Source organism: Notechis scutatus, chromosome 1 (assembly GCF_049901735.1).
Source record: "Notechis scutatus isolate UNSWTSFEM ecotype Mainland chromosome 1, rNotScu1.2, whole genome shotgun sequence".
Classification (NCBI taxonomy): domain Eukaryota; kingdom Metazoa; phylum Chordata; class Lepidosauria; order Squamata; family Elapidae; genus Notechis; species Notechis scutatus.
In genome coordinates, this window is record NC_142009.1 from 106510284 (window position 1) to 106534460 (window position 24177).

The 24177-nt window shown below is 37.7% G+C and overlaps 2 protein-coding genes across 4 annotated transcripts in view; one reads left to right on the forward strand and one right to left on the reverse strand.

Annotated features, from left to right (window-relative positions):
- Positions 1 to 21: 21 nt before the first annotated feature.
- RTN4IP1 (reticulon 4 interacting protein 1) lies at positions 22 to 19698 on the forward strand. Of its 2 annotated transcripts, none has more exons than XM_087942693.1 (9): positions 22 to 157; positions 2229 to 2380; positions 4263 to 4331; positions 5931 to 6055; positions 7126 to 7174; positions 10558 to 10694; positions 11098 to 11281; positions 11427 to 11519; positions 19572 to 19698. In XM_087942693.1, exons 1-9 carry the CDS (start codon positions 37 to 39, stop codon positions 19689 to 19691), a joined length of 1050 nt encoding a protein of 349 aa, XP_087798819.1. In that variant the 5' UTR covers positions 22 to 36; the 3' UTR covers positions 19692 to 19698. The 2 variants fall into 2 exon arrangements, with proteins under 2 accessions (XP_087798819.1, XP_087798811.1); XM_087942685.1 differs by having other exon boundaries at positions 57 to 856.
- Positions 19699 to 21093: 1395 nt separating this feature from the next.
- CRYBG1 (crystallin beta-gamma domain containing 1) overlaps positions 21094 to 24177 on the reverse strand; it is a 121010-nt gene continuing 117926 nt past the window's right edge. For both annotated transcript variants that reach the window (XM_026666620.2, XM_087942714.1), the window contains one exon: positions 21094 to 23303. In XM_026666620.2, the coding sequence (XP_026522405.2) occupies positions 23215 to 23303 (89 nt within the window). In that variant the 3' untranslated portion in view covers positions 21094 to 23214. The remainder of the gene's footprint in view (positions 23304 to 24177) is intronic.

Here is a 24177-nt window from a genome sequence, read left to right on the forward strand (position 1 = left end):
GATCGCTGATTGGTTTAGCGCTCACAGCATCAAAGCATGCTTGGTTTGTATTGGTCCAGGCTCCGGAGCCTGTCAATCGGTGCCCGTTTGAGTGCATGGGATTTGGGTGACCGGGGTTGTCAAGCGCTGATCTGCACGAGATTTGAGATTAAGACGGGTATATCTTTGCACGAGTTGAAAAGTCATAGGAAGAACGTTGTGGAAGGGTGGAGAGAAATATTATAATATTTGGCGGCGGAAGAGATTAGTTTCAATTGCCTTGAGGACTTGGTGCATTCTGGAATTGGGAAGAGAGAGAAAATAGTTTTACTTCCTGTGAACTTTAGCATTCTTTTGCTCATCAGCCTGGAGGATCAATGAAAGCTATTTCTGTCTTTTCTCCTCCACGGTTTTTTTTCCTTGTCTTGTGAGAAAAGAGAAACAATAGGGGAGGAGGCATATTTTTCAAAAATTGTAAAGGAACAAAATGGTAATTTTAAGATAAGGATTAACGTTTTCCTAATTTATTAGAAGCGTTTTTCAAAGCAGATCAAAAGAGGCTTAACATTTCTGTTGTCTTTTGCAATCATGTTGCTAAGGGGACACACACTTAGAAGCAAAGTATGTTCTAAATTGTTGGGCTGTCTTAGCTTGTCTGCATTGAGGCAGAGTTTGAGTCTACGGCCGCTGAGTAGAAAGTTCCACGTTTCCTGTCAAAGATGCTCAACAATGCCTTCCTGGGTGATTGACCGCTATGGGAAAAATGATGTACTTCGATTCACAAGTAATATGACATTTCCTGCAATTCGTCTCCCTAATGAAGTTATTATTAAAGTTCACGCTGCAAGTTTAAATCCCATAGATGTTAACATGCGAAGTAAGTAGAGGTTATGCATTGCATATTATAGATATAGATGATGGATGGATAGATAGATGATAGATAGATACATAGATATGAACATCAGTGAACTAATTGTAAAAGTACTCTGAACTCACAAAAATAAATCTTATGGATGATTTCTGTACTTTTATTTCAGTACTGATGGAGTATGGTGTTAATTATCTTTTTTTAAAAAACAATCTCTAAGGTACAGTGGAACATTGCAGTATGCATGTAACTGCTCTAATAACCAGTTTTATGCTGGATGTTTCTATTTTATTATTAATGTCATATGAATTTGTCTAGTAGAAAAAAAGTTCTAGAAAAGCTGATGAACACAGAATTCTCTTGTCATCTTAAGCAAGAACTACCAGATTGGAGTTGTAAAAAAATTGAAACAAGTACTGGGTGGCAGCAAATCAAAATGTCTATATTTCTTAGCAGCCTTCTACTGGCTGCTAAATTTTTGCAGCCAAGATACAATAGTGTCTTAGAGATTTTCATAAATAGACTGTGCCTTGAGCTTCTTTAGAGTTAAGTCTCTTAAATCTGTTGAAACCAGTGGCATAATATTATTTACAAAGTGAATATTGTTGGAAACTTATTAATTTTCATGGAATGCAAGTGACATTTAATAGAATAGGCTTAGATTCTTGCACTGTAACCTTAACTGAGTCTGCTTAAACATTTTCATTAACTTAATTTTGTCTTAATCCAGTCTAAATGAGCATAGAATTATCTCCATTGACATCTGCTCTTTGACTTTACTCATTCCTTTTTGTCCTGTTTCATTTTACCACTTACAAGGAAGTGTGACCTCATTTTCTCTTTCAGTCAGATCATCCTATTAGGAAATGCTGAGCCTTGCTGGGAAGATTCCCCTTCGTTTTTCACATTGGCTTATGATATTTAAGAGTAAATTTAAAAGTGGAAAATGTGCAGTAGGAAGCACCAGCGAACATAATAGTTTTATTGTTATCTTATATTAACCAGACTCCTGTTTATATGTACACAGTTTAAAACTTCAGTATATACTAAATTGAATTCAGACAAATCTGACTTTTATGTTGCTCTGGGATGCTCTGGCAATCCTCTGGGACATGCTGATGGGGTTGCAGTTTTAAAGAAACAAATAAATACACTTTTTCTTGTTTAAAATAGCCAAATTGGATACCGGATTATATGTATTTATACTGTGGCTGAGACTCTAAGCCCATCTCAGTCTCAGTTTTCAGTCTGTAAAATGGGAATCCTCAGTTTGGAATGAATAAAGTAAGGAATAGTGCAAGCAAATAGTGAAGAAAAGAAGTATATAAATCTAAATAAAGGCACGACAAATTGACTCCTGTTTTTCCATTTCTTTTAATAGATGGCTATGGAGCTTCTGCTCTAAGAGTGAAACGAGATCCGTTGCACATATCAGGAAAAGGCAACGAATTTCCTCTAATTCTAGGTCGAGATGTTTCTGGGGTTGTTATGGAATGTGGACCGAGTGTTTCCTACTTCAAACCTGGAGATGAGGTAATGGAAGATTGAAATAGAATCCTAGAATGGAAAAGAACCTAATCCATCTTCCTGTTTTATGCAGGAATTTTCAAACCACCGTGGCAGATTATTTAGCTCCCATTTGAAAACCTCCAGTGAGGGGAATCGACCACTCTAATAGGCAGATTGTTTCACTTCTTCACTCTTCTCATTAACATCTCATTAAGATGTTCCTCTTAATACTCAACCAGAATCGCTTTAATTTCAGCCCATTGTTCCTTGTTTTGCATATGGTTTCAACAAAAATCAGATCTGATCGCTCCTGTATGTAATAGCCATAGCCATAGACTGTTATACATGTACTTCTTGATTTAACCGCCATTTGTTTAGCGACTGTTCATAGTTTTTAAAAAAACTGAAAAAAGTGCCATATGTTTTTCCACGACCGTTGCAGCATCCCCATGGTCACATGATCAGAATTCAAATGCTTGGCAAATGGCATGTATTAATGATGGTTGCAGGGTCCTGGGGTCATGTGATCACCTTTCACAACCTTCTAACAAGCAAAATCAACAGGGAAGCCAGATTCACTTAACAACTGTGTTGCTAAGTTAACAACTGCGGTGATTCATTTAACAACTGTGGCAAGAAAGGTCGCAAAATGGGGCAAAATTCATTTAGCAACTGTCCTGCTTAGCAATAGAAATTTTGGGCTCAGTTGTGGTCATAGGTTGAGGACTACCTGTAATATTTTCCTTGTGTCTCTTTAGAAAACTAAGAATGTTAAGTTCTTTTAATTGTTCCTTTTAAGGTTTGGTTTCCAGGCCCTTTTTTTGTCCGGATAACTTTGTTCTGTTATTAAAACCTGTTAAAAATCCTTGTTAAAGCATGAGGCCCAGGATTGGACATAGCTTTCCATGTATGATTCAACGTGCAGAGTACAGTGGCAGATAGGAAAGCACTCCAGAGGGTTAATGTCATTGCCCAGAAGATCACTGGTTGCCCTCTCCCCTCTTTGGAAGAGCTTTATAGCTCCCGCTGCCTTAAGAAAGTTCAAAACATTCTCAAAGATCCATCTCATCCCTTTTTTTTAACTATTACCATCTGGCAGATGGTACAGAATAATAAAAAACAAGGACAAATAGGCTGAAAAACAGCTTCTATCCCAGGGCAGTAGCTCTTTTGAATTCTGCTATATAGTGCAGTGTTGGTGTGGTGTTGGGGGTTTCCGGTTAAATGTGTAGAGGGTGAAGGATGTGTGTTTGTGTTTATTTTCATGGTCATGGTCATGATGTGCACTGAAGATGGTTTTTGATTTCGTTGTACGAGGTGCAATGACACTAAACTAAACCTAAACTAAACTAAACTAAACTAAACTAAACTAAACTAAACTAAACTAAACTAAACTAAACTAAACTAAACTACAGTGAGACTATTACCTCCTGTACAGGAGTCTGGATTCTATCATTGTGTTAATGCATTTGAAGTTTGCACTTTACCTTTTTAGCTGCTGCATCATGCTGCTTCTTTAAATTCACCTGGCATATATTAGCACTTTTAGAATTTTTTCACACAAGAAAATTCTTCAGCCCTGGCTAATAAAACCAAACCAAGAAAAATCATTAGTATTTTGAATGGGTTTATAAATCATTAGCATAGAAACCAATGACTTCAACAGAGATGCTTCATTTAAGATTGTAAGTGGGAGTATTTTTCTCTTTTACTGTTATTTTATGGGAATAACAAACTTGCTTAAAGGTTTTCCACAATGGAATGAGTTGGACATTCTGTGTGTAATACACTACCATGCAGGAGTATGAATTTTAACTATCTGCTTGCTTTAGATATAGCACCTTCTGCAGGGTAAAAAATTTGTTATTTTGTACAAACAAAATATTTCAGATTGTTTATTTTTCAGGTATGGGCAGCAATTCCACCTTGGAAACAAGGTACCTTGTCAGAATTTGTTCTAGCAAGTGGAAATGAGGTAAGTCAACAAAATTTTATTTTAAAATGACGTAAACATATGCACAAATGCAATTTTTTTTTAAGTTGTAATTTTTAAAAATGGCAACACACTTCAATATATATACCCCCTCAAAGTGCTTTACAGCCCTCTCTAAGTGGTTAACAGAGTCAGCATATTGTCCCCAACAATCTGGGTCCTAATTTTACTGACCTTGGAAGGTTAGAAGTCTGAGTCAACCTCGAGCCCCTTCAGGATTGAACTCCAGACTGTGGGCAGAGTTTGCCTGCAATACTTCAGTCTAACCACTGCACCTAAAATGTGATGTTATGTCTATATTTGCCCTTCAAATGGTGGCTAAAAACCCTCTGAAGTTAAAATATTAAAACAACATAGAATCTCCACTCCGATCTACATAGTATTATAAGCATTTCCCTCTTTTCCATTTGGCCTTGGAAAAGAGAGCGGAAAGGAGGAATCCGACTGGCTGCTGCAAAAGTACAGTGCTTTATTTGTCCATCTGGCAAAACAAAACTCTGCAGAAGACAGAAGGAGAATTTGCATTCTCTTGCCTGCCTTTATGATAGAATCAGAAGTTTTTCTAGCAGTGCCGTTCATCAGAGTAGGTTACGGAAAAGACCTGTCACTCACTGCCAAGTCTTACTTTCCATAGGTGAGCTACAGTACAGTTAGTCCTTGACTTAACAACAGTTCCTTTAGTGACTGTTCAAAATTACACTGGCACTGAAAAAAGTGACTTATGGCTGTTGTTCACACTTACAAATGTTGCATCATCCCCATGGTCACGTGATCAAAATTCAGATGCTTGGCAACTGGCATGGATTTATGTCCCGGGGGTCATACGATCACCTTTAGTGACCTTCTGACAAGCAAAGTCAATGGGAAAGCTGGACTCACTTAACAACTGTGTTATTAACTTAAAATTTTATTTATTTATTTATTTATTTTACATTGCTGCCTATTTGCCCATGGCGACTCAAGGCTGCTTACACAATGTAAAACCATGTTTAAAATAAAACTAAAACTAAAAACAATAAAAACTAACAAAAAGAATCAAATAAATTAGTAAAGTACAATAGAACAAAATTTGGGAAAGCAAAAAACAAAATTAAAATTGCAATAATTCACCGAACAACTGTGTCAAGAAAGGTTGAAAAGTGGGACAAAATTCACTTAACAAATGTCTCACTTACCAACAGATACTTTGAGTTCCATTGAGGTTGTAAGTCAAGGAGTACCTGTGCTATCTAAAGCAGAGGTGTCAAACTGGCCGCCTGCAGGATGAGTCATGCACAGGCCACACCCACCCCAGCTCCGTGAATGGGGAAAACGTCGCGAAACATGCTGCGAGTTGGACACCCGTGATCTAAAGGGTGGCTGTTCATTTTGTGAAATTGATTATCCCGAGGTGTCTTTCCAAATACAACATTTTCCAACTGCTTCAAACTGAATAGATACCTGATAGAGATACGTGTATGAATTTGACAATTGTATGGACACTTGCTATTTTGGGGGGTGGGGGGTTAGATCTGCATTGAAGGAAAATGTTTTGATTGAGAGAACCCAGGACAATGTCTCCATGAGTTTATTTTTATGCAGATATCAAGGAAACCGAAGTGTCTCACTCACACTGAAGCTGCGTCCTTGCCTTATGTTGGTCTAACCACATGGTTTGCCGTGTCCAATGCTGGGGGACTTGATGCAGATAGTTGTCTCGACAAAAGGTAAAAAGCCAGATGATCTGCAAGAAGTTAGTCATGGGCTTTCTCGTTCCAAAGTAAGTCCCTAACTTTCCTTTGGATGCCTGTGAGTATGAATATTACCTTCCTGATTCAATTTTAGCATCTCTTAAAGAGTAATAGATTTCATGCCTTTCAGCTTTTGTAAAATAATACTTCTTTGAACATAACTAATTTAAATATCTTACATCAGGCACAGGAATATGTCACAGATAAGTTCAAAAAATCATTCTTCATCTGTATAATTTTCTCAACATTGCTTGATTTTATCCTTCATGCCAATATTAACCAAGTGTAACCAATTTTCATATTTTATTCTCATAATATTTTACTATGTTATTACCTTTATTGTCAGAGTACAACGTGTATACAATGAGATTGGCTGAGCCTCCCTTCGTGCACCCCCCACCCCAACACAACTCACAGTGAGGACAGAAGTCCCTAACCCAGTCCCAATCTTATTACACTATGTGACCTTGTTGCACAACGCACCAGCCCCGCAAGTCTATCATACTATGTTGACATGAAGTTATTTTTCATTCAGAAGTCTGACAGCCCACGGGTAGAAACTGTTCTTCAGCCTGTTGGTGCGGCTGGCTATGCTTCTATATCTCCTACCTAATGGTAGGAGAGTGAAGAAGTGCTGACCGGGATGTGAGTCATCCTTGAGGATTTTCCTCACTCTTCTAAGGCAGGGAAACCTAGTGATGTCATCTAGTGGTATCAGGGAACAGCCTACAATGTTTTGTGCTGTGCTCACCATACTCTGTAATGTCTTTCTATCTTATTTCTATCTTATGTTGATATCTTATTATACAGTACATTTAAATATTACTGTCCTGTGCTTTAAACTTGCAATATTTTAAATGTGAAGGTTACCTGAAATGTAGGTTTCTCTTCATTTATAGTTTCTTAACGCTGCACTACGTAAATTGAATTCCTTAAATACAGCTTGCACAGTAGGCACTTTTATCAGTTTACTCCTTTTGATCACTAGATATAAAACTACACAGAAGTTAATACTTTCATTATTTGTAATTGTTTTTACTTCATAGAATATTGATCATAGGTGCATCAGGTGGAGTGGGTACCTTTGCTATACAGGTAAGTATGTTAAATCGAATCATCTTGGCAGACGTTTTGCTTCTGTTTTGCTTCTGTTTCTTGAAAGAATCCTAGAATAGAGTCTTGGAATTGTATAAATATAATTCATTACTTTATCTTCATATTTAGAATAGTGACGACAATAAAGAATATTGTCACTTAGAATAGAATAGAATACTTTATTGGCCAAGTGTGATTGGACACACAAGGAATTTGTCTTGGTGTAAATACTCTCAGTATACATAAAGAAAAGGTACATTCATTAAGAATCAAGAATCATAACGTACAACACTTAATGATAGTCATAGGGTACAATCAACAATCAAATCATACTAGGAAACAGTCAATATAAATCATACGGATACAAGCAACAAAGTTACAGTCCTACAATCACAAGTGGGAGGGGATGGGTGATAAGGAGTGATGAGAAGATTAACAGTAATAGTAGTGTACACTTTGTAAATAGTTGAATAGTGTTGAGGGAATTATTTGTTTAGCAGAGTGATGGCTTTTGGGAAAAAATTGTTCTTGTGTCTAGTTGTTCTGGTGTGCAGTGCTCTATAGCGTCGTTTTGAGGGAAGGAGTTGAAACAGTTTATGTCCAGGATGTGAGGGGTCTGTAAATATTTTCACAGCCCTCTTTTTGACTCATGCAGTATACAGGTCCTCAATTGAAGGCAGGTGGGTAAAAGTTGTTTTTTCTGCAGTCCTAATTATCCTCTGAAGTCTGTGTCTGTCCTGTTGGGTTGCAGAACCAATCCAGACAGTTATAGAGGTGCAGATGATAGACTGAATGATTCCTCTGTAGAACTGTATCAGCAGCTCCTTGGGCAGTTTGAGCTTTCTGAGTTGGTACAGAACATTCTTTGTTGTGCTTTTTTGATGATGTTTTTGATGTTAGGTGTCCATTTTAGGTCATGTGATATAGTAGAACCTAGAAATTTGAAGGTCTCTACTGTTGATACTGTGTTGTCTAGTATTGTAAGAGGTGGTAGTATGGGAGGGTTTCTTCTAAAGTCTACCATCATTTCTACGGTTTTGAGTGTGTTCAGTTCCAGATTGTTCCGATTACACCACGAGGCAAATTGTATAACCTCCTGTCTGTATGCAGATTCATCATCTCGAATGAGACCAATCACTGTTGTGTCATCAGCAAACTTCAGTAATTTAACAGATGGATCGTTTGAGATGCAGTCATTGGTATATAGGGAGAAGAGAAGTGGAGATAGCACACAGCCTTGGGGGGCCCCTGTGCTGATTGTACAGGTATCGGATGTGATTCCTCCTAGTTTCACCTGCTGCTTCCTGTCTGTTAGGAAGCTTATGATCCACTTACAAGTGTGTTCAGGTACCGCTAGTTGGTTTAATTTACTTAGAAGAGTGTCTGGAATGATGGTATTGAATGCTGAACTGAAGTCTACAAAGAGGACCCTTGCGTAGGTATTTGGAGATTCAAGGTGTTGTAGGATGTAATGCAGAGCCATGTTAACAGCATCATCTGTCGATCTATTTGCTCGGTATGCAAACTGCATGGGATCTAACAGCGGATCCGTGATGGTTTTCAGGTGGGACAGCACAAGCCTTTCAAATATTTTCATAACTACAGATGTTAGAGCAACTGGTCTGTAGTCATTCAGTTCCTTGATGGAGGTCTTCTTTGGCACGGATGATGGTAGAACGTTTGAAGCAGGAAGGAACATAGCACATCTCTAGTGATCTATTGAAGATTCGGGTGAAGATGGGGGCCAATTGGTTAGCACAGACTTTTAAGCAAGAAGGAGTTATCTTGTCTGGCCCTGGTGCTTTTCCTGGCTTTTGTCTGTGTCATAGATCTTGCACTTCTTTTTCTGTGATCACCAGAGGTTATGAGCCCAATGGATTGGGGCCAGTTGTAGGAGGCTTGGCTGTTGTTGGTGTGTTTGAGATGCGGGTTGTGGAGATAGGTGGCTGTAGTTTCTTTTCAAACCTGCAGTAAAACACATTCAGGTCATCTGCTAGTTGTTGATTTCCTTCTGCCTGGGAAGGAAGTTTGCTGTAGCCAGTAATGTTTTTAGAGTTTTCCACACGTTTGCTGGTTCATTTGTTGAGAATTGATTCCTTAACTTTTCAGAGTAGCTTCTTTTTGCTGCTCTGATCTCTCTTGTTAATATGTTTCTGGCCTGGTTGTATAGCATTCTGTCACCTTTTCTGTAGGCTTCCTCTTTGGAACGACGTAGCTGCTTAAGTTTAGCTGTGAACCAAGGTTTATTGTTACTATATATTTGCACGTTCCTTGTTGGTACACAATTGTTGGTACTTGTTTATGTTCTCTAATCAAGTATTACCAATTGCATTATAGTTTATAGAGGTTCAAAGAAAAACTTTGACAGTGCATTATGTGAACTTGGAGATGTGTTAATTCAGGTTTAGTGTTCCAGGAATCCCTGCTATTGAATCATTGTGGGAAAATGCTGTAGAAAGAGACAATTATTAGTGTAAAAGGAAACATAATTAAAAGCAATGCACAATAAGACTCTCTTTGAGAGTTAAGGTTTTTTAGCATCATTTGTAGGTAGTTCTCAACTTACTACCATTGTTTAGTAACTATTTGACTGACTTCTTGGAGCTATTTTTGACCAGGATTCAAAGTTCTGAGGACTGTCCCTCCTCCCCACAAATCACATTATTTTGGGTACTCAGCAATTGCCCTGCATAGATGGCCATTTGCATTGCCCTGTAGTCACATGACCACAATTTATGACTTTTTTTACTGGAAACCGGCATTTACTTTTTAATTTCTGACCAAAAAAAGCTCATTGCAGAAGTGAATTAGTTTAACAACTAGCGTTCCCTTAATGACTTCAGTGTTTACTTTATGACTGCTGTGAAAATGGTCACTTATGACCCACTTAAGGACCGGCCTGACTTACTACTGTAATTTTGGGCTCAATTACGGTCATAGTCTAAGATTACCTGTACTGTAAAGTACACAGGTATAAAACATGAATAGCTGACAATTAAACTTTTGGAAGGTACTCAAAAGCATCTATTGGAGCAAGGGGAAAAAAGAGTTCAAGACATAGCAGTGCTGTTGCATTGTAAGGCTCATCTGTTTGGGCTACTCCATATCAAAAATGAGATTGTAAACTGGGGGGAAAAAATCCAGAACCGACAACTAACAAGTTAAGTCTTCCCTAATCTGCCATTCTGATGTGTGGTGGGTGAAATGTTAAGGATGAAAACCTGTGGAAAATGTGACACTGCCAAATATCCCCACAGCATTTCCAAAACAAAACAACCTTTGGTGTAAACCTGAGTTAGAATCAGGGAAATTGTGTAGCATTCATAGCTAGAATAATGATTGTGCATGTGGTTGAAGATTTCCTTTTTTGTCTTCTCTCTTAGTTGATGAAAGCTTGGAGTGGTCACGTCACTGCAGTTTGTTCTCAGGATGCCAGCGAATTGGTGAAACGTCTTGGAGCAGATGACATAATTGATTATAAATCGGGAAATATGGAAGAGCAGCTCAAAAAATTACCCATGTATGTACTCAACTAATTAAATTGTGTGTTTGGCAGAAGGTTTCCAAATGGCGAGGTGGCTATTCACTTTTTGGTACCTTGCAAATCAACATGGCTATTTTTCACAAGCTAGAAATTTATTTTCAGATGGCCCCTATCTCTAAGACACGAGAGGACAACCTGCGGATTTCAACTCCCAGAATTCCTAAGCCGGCCATGGTGGCTCAAGAATACTGAGGGTTGAAGTCCACAGTTCATAAAATCGCCATCGTTTCCCATCCTTGCTCAAAAACAATTATTTCCTGACCTCTTTTAAATATCTTATAGGAATTACATTTATTTCTAGGATGGTTTGTGAAAGTACATGTCATGTTGAGCTGCTCACTTTTTGAACATTAATTGGTGCGTGCGTTTTTCTTTTTAGGTTTGATTTCATCCTAGATAACGTTGGTGGATCTACTGAAAACTGGGCTCCTAATCTTCTCAGAAAGTGGTCAGGGGCCAGATATGTGTCTTTGGTCACACCCTTTTTAGTCAACATGGACAGACTTGGCGTAGCTGATGGCATGCTACGGACTGGCATCACGATTGGTGCAAAAGTTTTGAAGGTCGGTTGGGGGGGGAAAGAAGGTTTTGTTTTGTTTTGTTTTTTTCCCTTTGCTTATGTAGGTGACAAGCTCACTAAAATGTTTGTGGAAGGTTATGCAGTTTTGCTTACTTTTTGGTGCTTAGATTTCTTTCTTTCTTTTGCAGCATCTTTATAACGGGATCCATTACCGATGGTCATTTTTTGCATCAAATGGTCCTCATCTGGATGAGATTGCAACTCTTGTTAATGCAGGGAAGGTATGTCTAACCTGGCTATTTCATTTTTTGCTATTGGATGAACCCATGATATTTTTGGTTCAAGCCTTTCTGCTAATTTTAGCAGGAAAGCAACTCGCCACCAGGTGCCACTTTCTGCTGAATATTCCTAGTGGTGGGAGGGTTGTTTTATTTTCCACATTGTACTATCACAGCTTACCAGAAAAGATGTCATTTGCAGAATGTGGTTCTCTAGCTTTTTAGTTCTCTTGGGCTTGACCCCTTCACCTTGATGTCAGGAAGAGTTCAAGAGCATTAATGCATGCAAACTGGATAAAATAAAATACATTGGGAACATCAGGCCTTCATTTATGTAGGCTTTGGTTTTTAATTTTATCCAAGGTTAGGGGTTATTTTTTTGCGGGGTGGGGAGATATTCTTCTCTTCTCCTTTATTATTGAATACTTCAGAAAAAAAAGTATTGAATTAAATGAAACTATGACAAAAGTAACCCTATTTATTGGAAGAAAAACAATCATCTTGGTTTTTGGGTCTGGCAGTAGATCAGGTAAAGAAACCAACACATAAAAGTCAGGACAGTTTTTATTGTAACAACTATTTTATCTCCCTCCCTCCCCCTCCCCCTACATCTGTCTACCTACCTACCTACCTGCCTACCCTCTTTCTGTCATATGTATCTGCCTATCTAAAGAAACTCTTAGATATGTTCTCAAGTTATTTTCTTGACTTGGATTCAAGCCCAAATATCTGACTGTTGCCTTGGTAGTAGCTTTTTCTCTTGTAGTGGTATAAGATACCTCCCCATAACATGTGAGCTGCTTTAATTGCCAATGCTATAAGATTCCCCCCCCCCCCACTTTACATGAGAACTTCTTAAAGTGCTCTGTTAAGAAAATATTTACAACAAGCTTCATTGACTGAGTGGTGATGGGAGGGAGGGGGGGAAACCAGATGGAAACAACTGACTCAATAAACCCATACTTTAAAGATATTAGCATATTGACCTAGTAACAGTTGATAATGAAAAAGTCACCCAGATGGGTTTATCTAGCACATTCCAATGCCATGCTGTAATTTACACTGTGTCTGCCTTTTCCTTTTCCTTTTCCTTTCCCCTTTTTTTTGTCTTTGAAACTAGTGGACCTATATAAACTCAGATTCTGCTTTTGTTCGGCAAACTGCCAATGCTTTGCTGGGAGCTTGGTGTACACTGCAGCTGTTTGCATGCTTAACAAATTTGTATTGTATGTTCAAAGTGATTTCAAAGTCATAACACTCTTGTATTTCAATGCTATTCTCTATGCCCTTTACGTCCCCCCTGCTAACTCTTTAGTTTTGATAATTCCTGTTAATCAGCTTGTGTGATAAGAATAGAACTATAGTGCACATACTATATTTCACAATACTTTGCATATATTATCTAGCTGAGGTCCTAAGAATGACCTTATAAAATTAGTGCCTACTCTTATTTCCCAAATGCAAGTTAGGCTGAATGTTTAGTAAAGGTGTCGTAGTGTGATCATTGTACAGGTAAATTCTCAATAAGCGATTCATTTGCTATTGCTGTGAATTGTATAATGCATCTTCAAGGTTGTTTCGTGTCATGTATAAACTTGCAGATCTAACAACTTTTCCTGTAACAAACTGAAAAAAGAACCCCAATAGATTCTTATTATTTATAGAATGACATACTTCACTGGACCTAAGTAGGACTTTTCAAGCAAAACCAGCAAACTGTACATGTCTGGGAGAGAATGAGGAAATATTACAGATAGAATTTGGCCAAATGGCCATGTCACATTTCTTTTTTGTGGTTGGGAAGATCTTGTCATTGCCCTTGAACGAGAGAATAGTGTGGCTTTAAGCCATCCATTTGCGCAAGACCAGAGCAGGTGAATGTTCTTTACTATTAAAAGTGTGGTTGGAATGTTTGTGGATGGCTAATTTTCTTTTGTCATAAGAATAACAAAGATTAAAAGTGTTTGCTTCATCTTTTGTTTGCTGTTTTCACAAAGGACAGCGTTTAATGTTGTACAAATGTCATACTTTCTTATCTGCAGAATGATCTTTTATTTGTTTATTTATATATATACTTATTTGGATAGGTGGGTAATCTTTCTTTGGAATCCATTGGCTGTTAGTATGTTAGTGAGAGTGTGTAGTTCGGTTTTTAGGTGTTGTTCGTCAGCTAAGCATTTTGTTCTGGAGATGAGTGTCTTCTGGAGATGAGTGTCTTCTTTTCATCCAAAAAGAAACCTCAACCAAAATCCACAGAGAACAAGGGAACGGCAAAGCCCTCCTCCCATATATAAAATGCACTACAGACAAAATCAGCAAGATCCTCCAAAAACACAACATTAAAACAGCATTCTGCACAAACAGAAAAATATCCATCATCCTAAGAAACCCTAAAGACAGAATCAAGTTAGAAAACCAAGGAGTATACGAAATCCCATGCACCGCCTGCCCCACTACATACATCGGACAAACTAACAGAAGAATAAGTGCACGCATTGAAGAACACAAGAACTCAATCAAAAAAGAAGAACCGACCTCTTCCCTGGTCCAACACCTCAAAGCCACAGGACATGAGATTGACTTTAAAAATACCAGAACTATCGCCAAAACCGAACACTTCAACAACAGAATAATCAGAGAAGCCATAGAGATAGAAAAACGCCCACACAGCATGAATAAACGAGATGATACCTCCCGCCTACCAGCCATTTGGAAACCCACCCTCATTAACAAACGAGTACCTAACATGAAGAATGACAGCAGACCCACACCCACGAGGGCCACACAAGATGCTACCACCACACTTCCACGTAGAAAGCAGACTCACACCCACACAGAAGATGAGACACGACCACGGACCAGAAGCCGTACCGCAGCTGCCCACTTCAAACCCCTCCGACTCATACATGAAGCGAACTGATGCCACCATGAAGATGTGGCACGACCACGAACGCGAAGCCAAACAACAGGATCACAGCTCACCAGCTCAAATCCCCCGGCAACTAAGACTAACCTGAGCACAACCAAGCCCCCACCTGAACAGAACATACCCCCAGCCAATCAGAACACAGTCAATCCCCCCAACCAATCAGAACACAGCCAAACCCCCTACCAATGAGAACACACCCCCACCCAATCAGAACACAGCCAAGCCCCCACCCAATCAAGTCACACCCCCACTAGCAGTTAAAAGGAAGAAGCAGCTGCAAGCTCACATGACTCCGAGAAGCATAAAGCCGAAGACACAAGCCTGAAGATGATGAATGAGACTTCATCGAAACGTCGCCTAGATACTTCCAATTTTACGCAGGAGAAAACCCGAATAACCAAAGATCCACATACAAATACCCGCAAAAACCTCAGAAAACATATACTTATTTATATATATTTATATAATACTTATAGAGTAAATATTTATTTATTTAGTGTATGGTATATCATACATGGTCTAGCAATATATGTTAAGATTTCACCTAGATTAGCAAAACACAATAAAATATAAATGTTAAAAAAGACCTATTCTCAAATACCAATGTCTAGGCCATCTAATCATTATAGAGTAAATAGTATCATATTTGCTTGTAGAGAATGTAATTGTGATGTGCTTTTTAACATTTTTGCCATAAGCTAAATAAATAAATATTTGATTGTTGTTCATTCAATCAATTTCTATAGTCACCCAGCTCAACCAAATGTAAGTCTGGGTGACTTACAATTCTAAAATTATAAACATTTAAAACAGATTAACCATAATAAAACAGTAAAAACATCCCCAAAAATGAATAAAAGCAGCACCTAAGATAATTAATCAACTAATATAGTATTGTATAATAAAGCCATACTATAAATCAATGGTCAACTTTCAAAATTTAGTTATACAATATGTATTCTTATTTCTGTTTTGGTATGTTGATGAAGTTGAACTCGAGGAACTCCAAATTAAATAGGGAAGCCTGAGAATTTTTCCTTGAGATGCAGCATACATGCATCCTGATTGTCCTTGGGAATTGTTTGGAGGAAACATGTAACAAGGCTTTTTTGTGGCAGCATCTGATTACAGAATTTTCGCACCAATGTGGTGAGATCCTTGAATGTTTAAAAGGCAGCAAAAGTAAGTTGAATAGTTAGGGCTGAAAAGGAGCATATATCTTAACATAAATATGTGTTATGAAAAAATGTCACAAATAAATGGATAGACTATTGTTATAAAAACATAAAGGTTTTGAAATCGATTGAAGTTTGTGCCTAAGTATTTGGTGCATCATGTTCTCAATGTTTTGGATGAGAAAGTGTTTAATTTTATGTGGCTGTCTTTGCTGTGTTCTATGTGTTTTCTCTGTTATTTGTTCAAAAGACCAGCCATTGCTCTGAGGGACAACCTTAAAAGTCTATCCTCCAGTTTTTTTCCATTAGGGAAGCTGCAGTGTGACACTGGCTCCCTCAAGAGGGAGAAGGGAATAAGAAAGCCAAAGATCCAGGATGAAACCAGAGTTCCCACTAGAATGGGGTTGTTTATACACTGTTACTATTTTAAAGAATAGTTTTATGATTCCTTCTGAGGCAAAACTTAACCAAATGTTGATTTGCAGGGCAACCAAGGATAGCAACACCAGGTAAAAGGAGGTGGCTTTTGAAGTCAGTAATTTCCTCAGTAATTTGAGTTTCATTACTATCATAAGTCATTAAAGGATGCTTTTATACATATTGTCTGGGCAACTGACTTTCCCATCCAAACGCACAGTGCATTTTTTTATTTATTATGTGCCACTAAGACCACATAAATAGATTTTCTTCATAGCAATCTGTACCTAACCTAGTATTTCAGGCATTCCAATGCTATAAACCCAGGGCCACTAATGTATAACTGAGTTCATTCATCTTGCTGCTGGTAATTCTCTTCTTTTCATCTTTGGCCAACATTAGACCCTTCTCCAGAAAGCCATGCCTTTGCATAATGTGCTTGAAGTAGGAAAATTAGATGCCTTCTCTTTAGGCAGTTTCCATGGCTTATTCTGATATCCAGTTTGTTTTCTACTTCTTCGTCTTTGTATCCTGTTCTTGCATTCATTCTAAAAGACTTCTTTAAGTCCAATCCACAGTTTCTCAAGATTCCCTACCAATGAGATCAGCACTTCTAAGTAATTCCTGATCCTCCCTGAAAATGGCGGGTAATGCTCAAAGTTGTATTGTGGAAACTGGTTGGCTTTTTTCTTCTTCTTTAGCTTGGGGTAGAATTTTTACTTTTAGCCGTTTGTGATCTGTTCTATCATCAGCACCTCACCATGTCTTTGATGCAATAATAGGGTCAATTTGATTTTTATGCACTTCATCTGGTGATGCCCATGTAGGCAGGCATCATTTTGACTGTTTGAAAACAGTCTTAGCTGTGAAGAAATCATTGGTTTTTGTGTTGCCATAAAACCTGTTTCCTTGAGTTTGTCAGTGTTCTCTCCAACATCAGAAATAAGAGTTATCAGGAGTTTCACATGTCCTCGTTCTATGGCAAGACAAGGCAAGGGAAACAAAAATCCAAGATGGCCAGTGTCCATTAATTGGGAAAGATGGTACCTGGAGAGGACAGGAGGGAGATCTAGAGTCTGGAGAACAGTGCTGGAACTCGTGGGAAGATGTGCTCTAAATCTCCAAAGGAAGCACTACAAAACTCTCTCAACAGCATTTTCTCTGATAGAAATTCGGCTAACTTCCTGCTTTCCTTGAGCCTCACAGTATCAGTGGAAGGTACAATATCTTGACTGTGGAAGGACATTTTCCTTTAATTTATCAATAGGTGTCAGTAGAACCCGGAGTATAAAAGTACAGTTGTACCCTGCCACAAATACATTTACGGGATACATTACTCTTGTTCAGTAGTCCAACCAAACAAGGCTTCTGTTTCAAGAAAGAGTCTATTTTGATTGCCCTCCTGTTCTTTTAAAATCTTGATTTATTTTCTCCATATTTGTGGGTGAACAAAACTGAAGGTTTTCTTAGCGACTCCTGATAATCTTATTATTACATAAGGACAGGGCTGTTTTGCCTAGACTATTAGAGCACGACCAACACAAGAATTCAGTTTGCTATTAATATATAGAATGATTACACGAATGAACGATGAACTAATAATGGACAAATGTGGTCAGAATTCAGCAATAGTTCTTTGTACAATGTATACAACTCTTTTCTGCTGCAGAGACCTTGGTCCTTCCTGAGTTTGGTCATTTGTTTGCAAACATTTCATGATCTGATTAGGTAACATGATCATGCTATTGAATCAAGTATTTGTTCTCTAATTATATAAAATAGTTTTCCTTGGCCAGTGTTGGTGGCAGTGTGGTTTTCTCCTTGGTAGTTTCTTGATTAGGCTATTTTCTGCTTGATTGTTTATTTGCTTGTATGTCTCCTGAGTAGTCCCTTGATTAGACTATTGTTTTCTGTTTAATTATTTATCTGATGTGAATCTCTGCTTATCTGGGTGTTGGTTGTTGAAGAGGATATGTTCTGATCTTTTTGTTTCCTTCTTGGGGTTTTTTTTTTTGGTCTCTTTTGAATGGCGTGTAAATGTAACACAAAGGTAGTGTTTTCATTGTCTTGCTAATCTCCTTTTACTGTCACATCACCACCTGCTGACTTGCATGGTGGCGTGTACGGAAAGAAATATTTGTCTTAGTCAGGCTGTTTGGAGTAAACAGTGAATGACATATTATACTGGGTTACACGATCAGCCCTTTTCAGGTTTATTGAAACAATGAGTCTGGATCAACCAGCCAGATAAAGGGCTTAATGTACCAAAGTGCTGTGCTCATCAGTCCCAGCCCTCATGACACTTCCTGTCAGTGTTGAAGGCTAGCAACCCATTTAGATAATGGTCTGCAATAATATCACACAGGGAAGTAGTTTGCTATAGCCTTGAACAAAAATCTGTTTAAGCTGAAAGCAACTTGCTTCTTTGAAAAAAAAAATGGTGTTGTGGGCATCATTGAGTAGTAAAATTGTGCCCTCTAGAGAGCAATCCTAAGAATTACATATTTTTAAAAATCACATTATATGTAATATTACACGTTAGTATGATAGTGTAACTTCCAAAAGAAAACGATGCAGGGTGAAATCCTGAGTTATTTTATAGAATTCAAAAACTTGAACATTTAAGAATTTCACTAGTTCTTTCTATTTTTATTTGTAAAAATAAGATAGGAGCTTAGAAATTAGAAACCATAGTTTTGTTGGCCTCGTCAATCTTTTAGCTCTTTAATTTATTTAACTCCTTTTGTGGAGTAATTTTGGGTATTTTAATGTCTTGTTCTATTGTCAGCAAGAGATGAAAAAGTATTTCATTATTCTGAATGAAATCACTGTTGAAGTAGCTGTCCCCTAGTAAGTAGACATTGAACGATGAGGTGATTTCTATGAAGAACCTTATCCTAGCAAGAGATGGCATCTTGTATTTGCCCCCTCTGTCATCAATTTTTATTAGTTTTATCTAGGGTAAAAAAAATCATACTTGCAAAAATAGGACGAGAATTAATTCTAATGTGTTTGTATGTATGTGGGGGTGGTGGTGGTGGTGGTGGTGTGAATAGTTGCTCAGCATTTATTCCACAAAATGTGCATTGTTTGGATAACATATTTCCAGTAAAGAACCTCCTTAAAACTGGTGGGAGGGACCATATTGCAAGTATATTTAGTTTTTGTTGCTTATACTTTTTCACATCATCTAGAGCAGGGGTGTCCAACCTTGGCAACTTTAAGACTTGTGGACTTCAACTCCCAGAATTCCTCAGCCAGCTGGCTGAGGAATTCTGGGAGTTGAAGTCCACAAGTCTTAAAGTTGCCAAGGTTGGGAACCACTGATCTAGAGCATTGCTTTCATAAATAGTTTCATATGCAACAATAGATAAGCAATCAATCATCTGAGAATTTGTTTCATTGCTATCATTCTGTTGAAAGGCTTTTGAAAGCTTCAGTTACACCTCTGTGAGCAGGCAAGTGTTACAGATCAATTACAGATATACTGAAATTGGTGGCAGTTTTAAATAACAGTATTTTTCTTCCATGTAGATACATCCAGTTATTGACCAAGTGTTTGAATTTTCGGATGTTCCCATGGCCTTTCAGAAGATGGAAAGAGGGCATGCACGTGGCAAAACGGTGATCAATGTAATTAATAAAAAATACTGAAATCTTGGTTTCTGTTTCTTTGTAAGAATTATTACTTTCTTTAGAAATTCCTGGTGCTACAAATATTGTTAGCCACTTGAAGAATTCCAGCGTCAAACCAGGAACATAATCTTTGGAAGTATATTTCTTTCATATTAGCCTTTCAACATTTTCCAACTGAAACCCCTAGAATGTTTTTGTGCAGTTCCTTACTGTTATTTAATAATAGTGGGAAGTGGGTGGAAAAATGGATTCTTATCATTCGTTAGTATGAAGTTGTAGGGAACGTAGAAGTTACTTAGTATTCGTACAATGGCTGCATTGGATCAGTTATATGTGGTTGAAAATGTGGTAGCTTTAGATACAGATATAATTTAGGTACCGTATTTTTCAGACTATAAGACGCTCTGGACTATAAAGACACACCTAGCTTTTGGGGAGGAAAACAAGGAAAAAAAACTGCCTTTGCCTCTGAGCAATTGGCTTCCTTGCAGCAAACAGCCTGGTCGGCTTCAGCACAGACTGATTTAGCATGAGCATTGGCGGTTGGATCTGCCTCCCGGAATACCACCAATCAGCTGTTCCAGGCTGTGAGGATTGCCACTGCTAATCGCTGCTGCCACCTATCACTGCCTCCGCGTACCCCATTTTCAGCCTCCATGTGTTCCATTTTCGGCCCGTTCCAGCCGGCACCAAAAATGGGGCACGCGGAGGCCAAAAATGGGATGCACGGATGTGGCGATGGACGGCAACAGTGCTGATGGGTGGTATTCCAGGAAGCTGGTCCAACTGCCAATCAGCTGCTCATGCTAAATCAGGCTGTGCTGAAGCTGATCAGGGTGTTTGCTGCAAGGAGGCAAATTGCTGGGAGGCAGAGGCTGAAGGGTGGAGGCTGGCAGGTGGATGGGGTTTCGGCAACATTTGGTCTATAAGACAGAGGCATTTCCACCCACTTTTGAGGGGGGGGGAGTGCATCTTATAGTCCGAAAAATACAATATATTAGTCTCCTGGTTCTACAAATATTAGTGGAATTATGTACACATATATAGGCAAATATGTTTGTTTTGGTTGGGACACGGGGAGGCCAAAAATGGGATGCACGGAGGTGGCAATGGATGGCAACAGTGCTGATGGGTGGTATTCCAGGAAGCTGATCCAGTGGTGTACTCTACCCTATTGATCTAATCATTGAAGGGATTTCCATTCAGATAGTTTATTTGGGTGTAAATGCAATTCTCCATGGTAATTAAAATATGCTCTTTGTTCATCTGAACCATGGATTCTCTTATTTCTAATCAATGTTGTGATTACCATGTATATCACCTTTAGAGCAAATGGCTGAAATTCTGCATAGCAGCAATTGCTACATTGATATTTCCTGACCACTTTGTCAGAATTCTTATGTTTGTACAACAAAAGAGATTCCATCTGAGTAATATTTATTTGTAAAATACATGTGTTTATACAAGGGTTTGGACACAAAGACATTTTCTGCAAATACCACACCCTAAAATATTTTCTTTATCAAGAATATAAACAGCAGTTTCAAAATGTCACCAGAAAAAATATATAGCAGCTATATGACTGTTACAGTTACAGATTGGGGTCAAAGTAAACATTTTAACATTTGGATTATTATAATTTCCCAATAAACAATGGCAAATTAACACAATAGTGGTTTCCAAACAAATCAGTGCAGCAGTGTTAAATCCTTTTAGGTTTTTATGACATTTGACTGAGCAGCCTAAGGGCATTGCTAGTTATGACTTCAGATCTGTGTTGGAAGCTAATTGAGCCCCTACTGATTTCTCAGTGTGGCATAGCGAGGCACTTCCCAATGCACCAGGCTGGTCTATCTCCTGCTGCTGTGGCAGGTTTTTGTGTGGTATTATCGAGTGTGTGTGTGTAGGGAGGAGGGGAGTGGGGAAGGACACTCAGCTTGCTGCATGAGCTTCAAGCAACATCTGGTGATGCTCCAAGATAGTTGCTAGCAATGTTGTTTTTCAATTGGTTTGTGTACATGGTAGCAGAAATAATAGTTACAGACCTGGGCAAAACAGTAATGGCTATTGATGCAAGAGTTATTTTATTTCTAAATTCTCTTGTAAAATGCAGCAGCTGGATTAGACATTCTGAAGAAAACATGGATTTATTAGCAGCATTTTCTATTCAGTAGTGTGCGATAGCTTTATCATTAGTGATGATAATATTACAAATATTTTGGTGGATTTTTTTTATCTGCCAAAATTTCCAACATTTTGAAATTCAGCTGTTACATATAAACCCATTTTTATCTTAAAAGTAGGGTTTGTTTTATTGTAGAAACAATTGTGTAGAAGTAAAGCCAGCTTTAACATCAACTGTTCTTCAAGAAACTACTTGATACTCTGATATTCAGGTTATATTTTTCTGAATTCAAACTTTTTTCATGTTAATGATCGGTACAGCACTAGATGAGTGTGAATGCAAATACGGGGGTTCAAAGCAGGAAAAACTACACTGAATATTGAAATTGCCTGAATACAAAATCAGCAATAGAAAACTAACATGCAAATACACGTAGTGAGTTTTCATCAGAGGTTTAAAGCAAAGACATAGGGAAACATTTCTTAATGCAGTTCATTAAAAAGCAAGAACTGTTGTGCTACGAAAGTCACATAGCTTGTTACACAATTTAAAGTAACTCGTTTTAAAACAGAGAAACAGTATACTTGCCATGTACAGAAACAGTAAGTGCAAATTGTGTAAAATAAGGCAGCCACACAGATAATTGGCATTTTTTAACAGATGAAAAACTCGGCAACAAATGTTTGTTAAGCACTAAAGCATTCATCTATCACAATTTTATTTTATTTTAAAATCATCTGAAATGATTTAAATTTTATATAAATATCTAATTTATTTTTTGATGACGTTGAACTAGTTAGTTTTCACTACAAAATATTCCAGTGCAATAGTAAATTCAGTTTCAGCTCTTAAGCTTGGAGCACCAAAATATTAAAAGTTTACTTGTACTTTTAGAATTACACATTAAAATGTTAGTAGCCTTAGTGATATAAAATAGCCGCTTGTGATGCATGTTTGTAATAAATGGACAGAAAAGTCTTAAGACTATTTCCTTTCAACTCAGAATATTTATACCATACACTCATACACAATTTCATTTGTGGCAAAGGAAAGTGGGGCTGAGCTTGCTAAACCTGTCATCTTCCTGTGTCCTACCCAAAGAGTTGGAAAAGAGAATCTGAAACAGGGAGTCCGTTCTAGGCATGTTATAGCTCCATATTTAGTGACTTCCTCACTTCTGGTTTCGTCTGACCCTCTGCAGAGCATGGAGGCAGTGGGCTTGAGCAAAAGAATGAAACAAGGCAGAGTTAATGAACATAATAGAAATTAGGTGACATGACATCCACTCTACTCTTGGATGCAGTGATGGAGTTAGCATATTACAATTTTTGTTTCTTCAAATGAACAAGCTGGCTGGAAAACCTCCACTTGTCTAATTCATTCCTCAAGTATTGGGGTTATATCTCAATCCGCCTTTTAAATAATCAGTGGCTCCCAGTACTGCGTTGGTATGTCTTCACTGGCTGTACTGAGAATTAGGTGGCTTTGATCATATTGTTTTCCCCCTAAAAGAAAAAAAAAAGAGTTTTAATTTAGTCAGATTATGATTTATTTTTGGATTGAACATTTCAGAAACCTTAAAAACTTCCACTTCTATTTCTATTATTTGCTCCCTTTTTCTATTATGATAATTTTGCTTTAAAAGAAATATTTCAAAGACTTCATTGTATTTCATTCTTCTGATTCACTGCCATGTAAATGTTTTCTGCATTTGTCTTGTTTTGCAAAGGTATTTCGAAAACACATTACCCTGTGTAATTATATTATAACCCAACATATGATTTATATGTAGTCTTCGACTTATGACAATAGAACCCAAATTTTCTGAAATCTTGGCCAGATCCCCACTGTCTTCAGCTTCATCAAACTAACTTTATAACCTTTCTAGATTATACACCTCAAATCATGGTTGAACTGACACAAATATTTGCTAGTTTTAATTATCTATGTTCTGAAAATGTTTTTCTTACAAATGCTTTCTGGTTAGGAGAATCAGTGAGTAAATTCTGTTGCATGCCAAGTGCATACTTTTGCATCCAAGAACAAGGGTAGGGCCTGTTTTTTTTCTGCAGCTGAAAATATAGATATGTGCCATCTGGCTTATACTTGCAGGGACAGATGGTAAAAAGCACCTTATGGTTGAAAATAAAACCCATTCCTTACATAATAAACATAGAAACATAGAAGAAACATTGATGTATCTCATGGGGGAAGCATATAAAGAAAAATTCTTATCGATGCTATTTATTAAAAATTCCCCACAAACTTATCTGTAAAAATTTAATTGGCAAGAAACCATTATGTATAAGTAGATAAAAGTATGAGGTATAAAATTAAGTGTCTTGGAATAGTTCCATTTATTAGTTTCCTGAAATACTA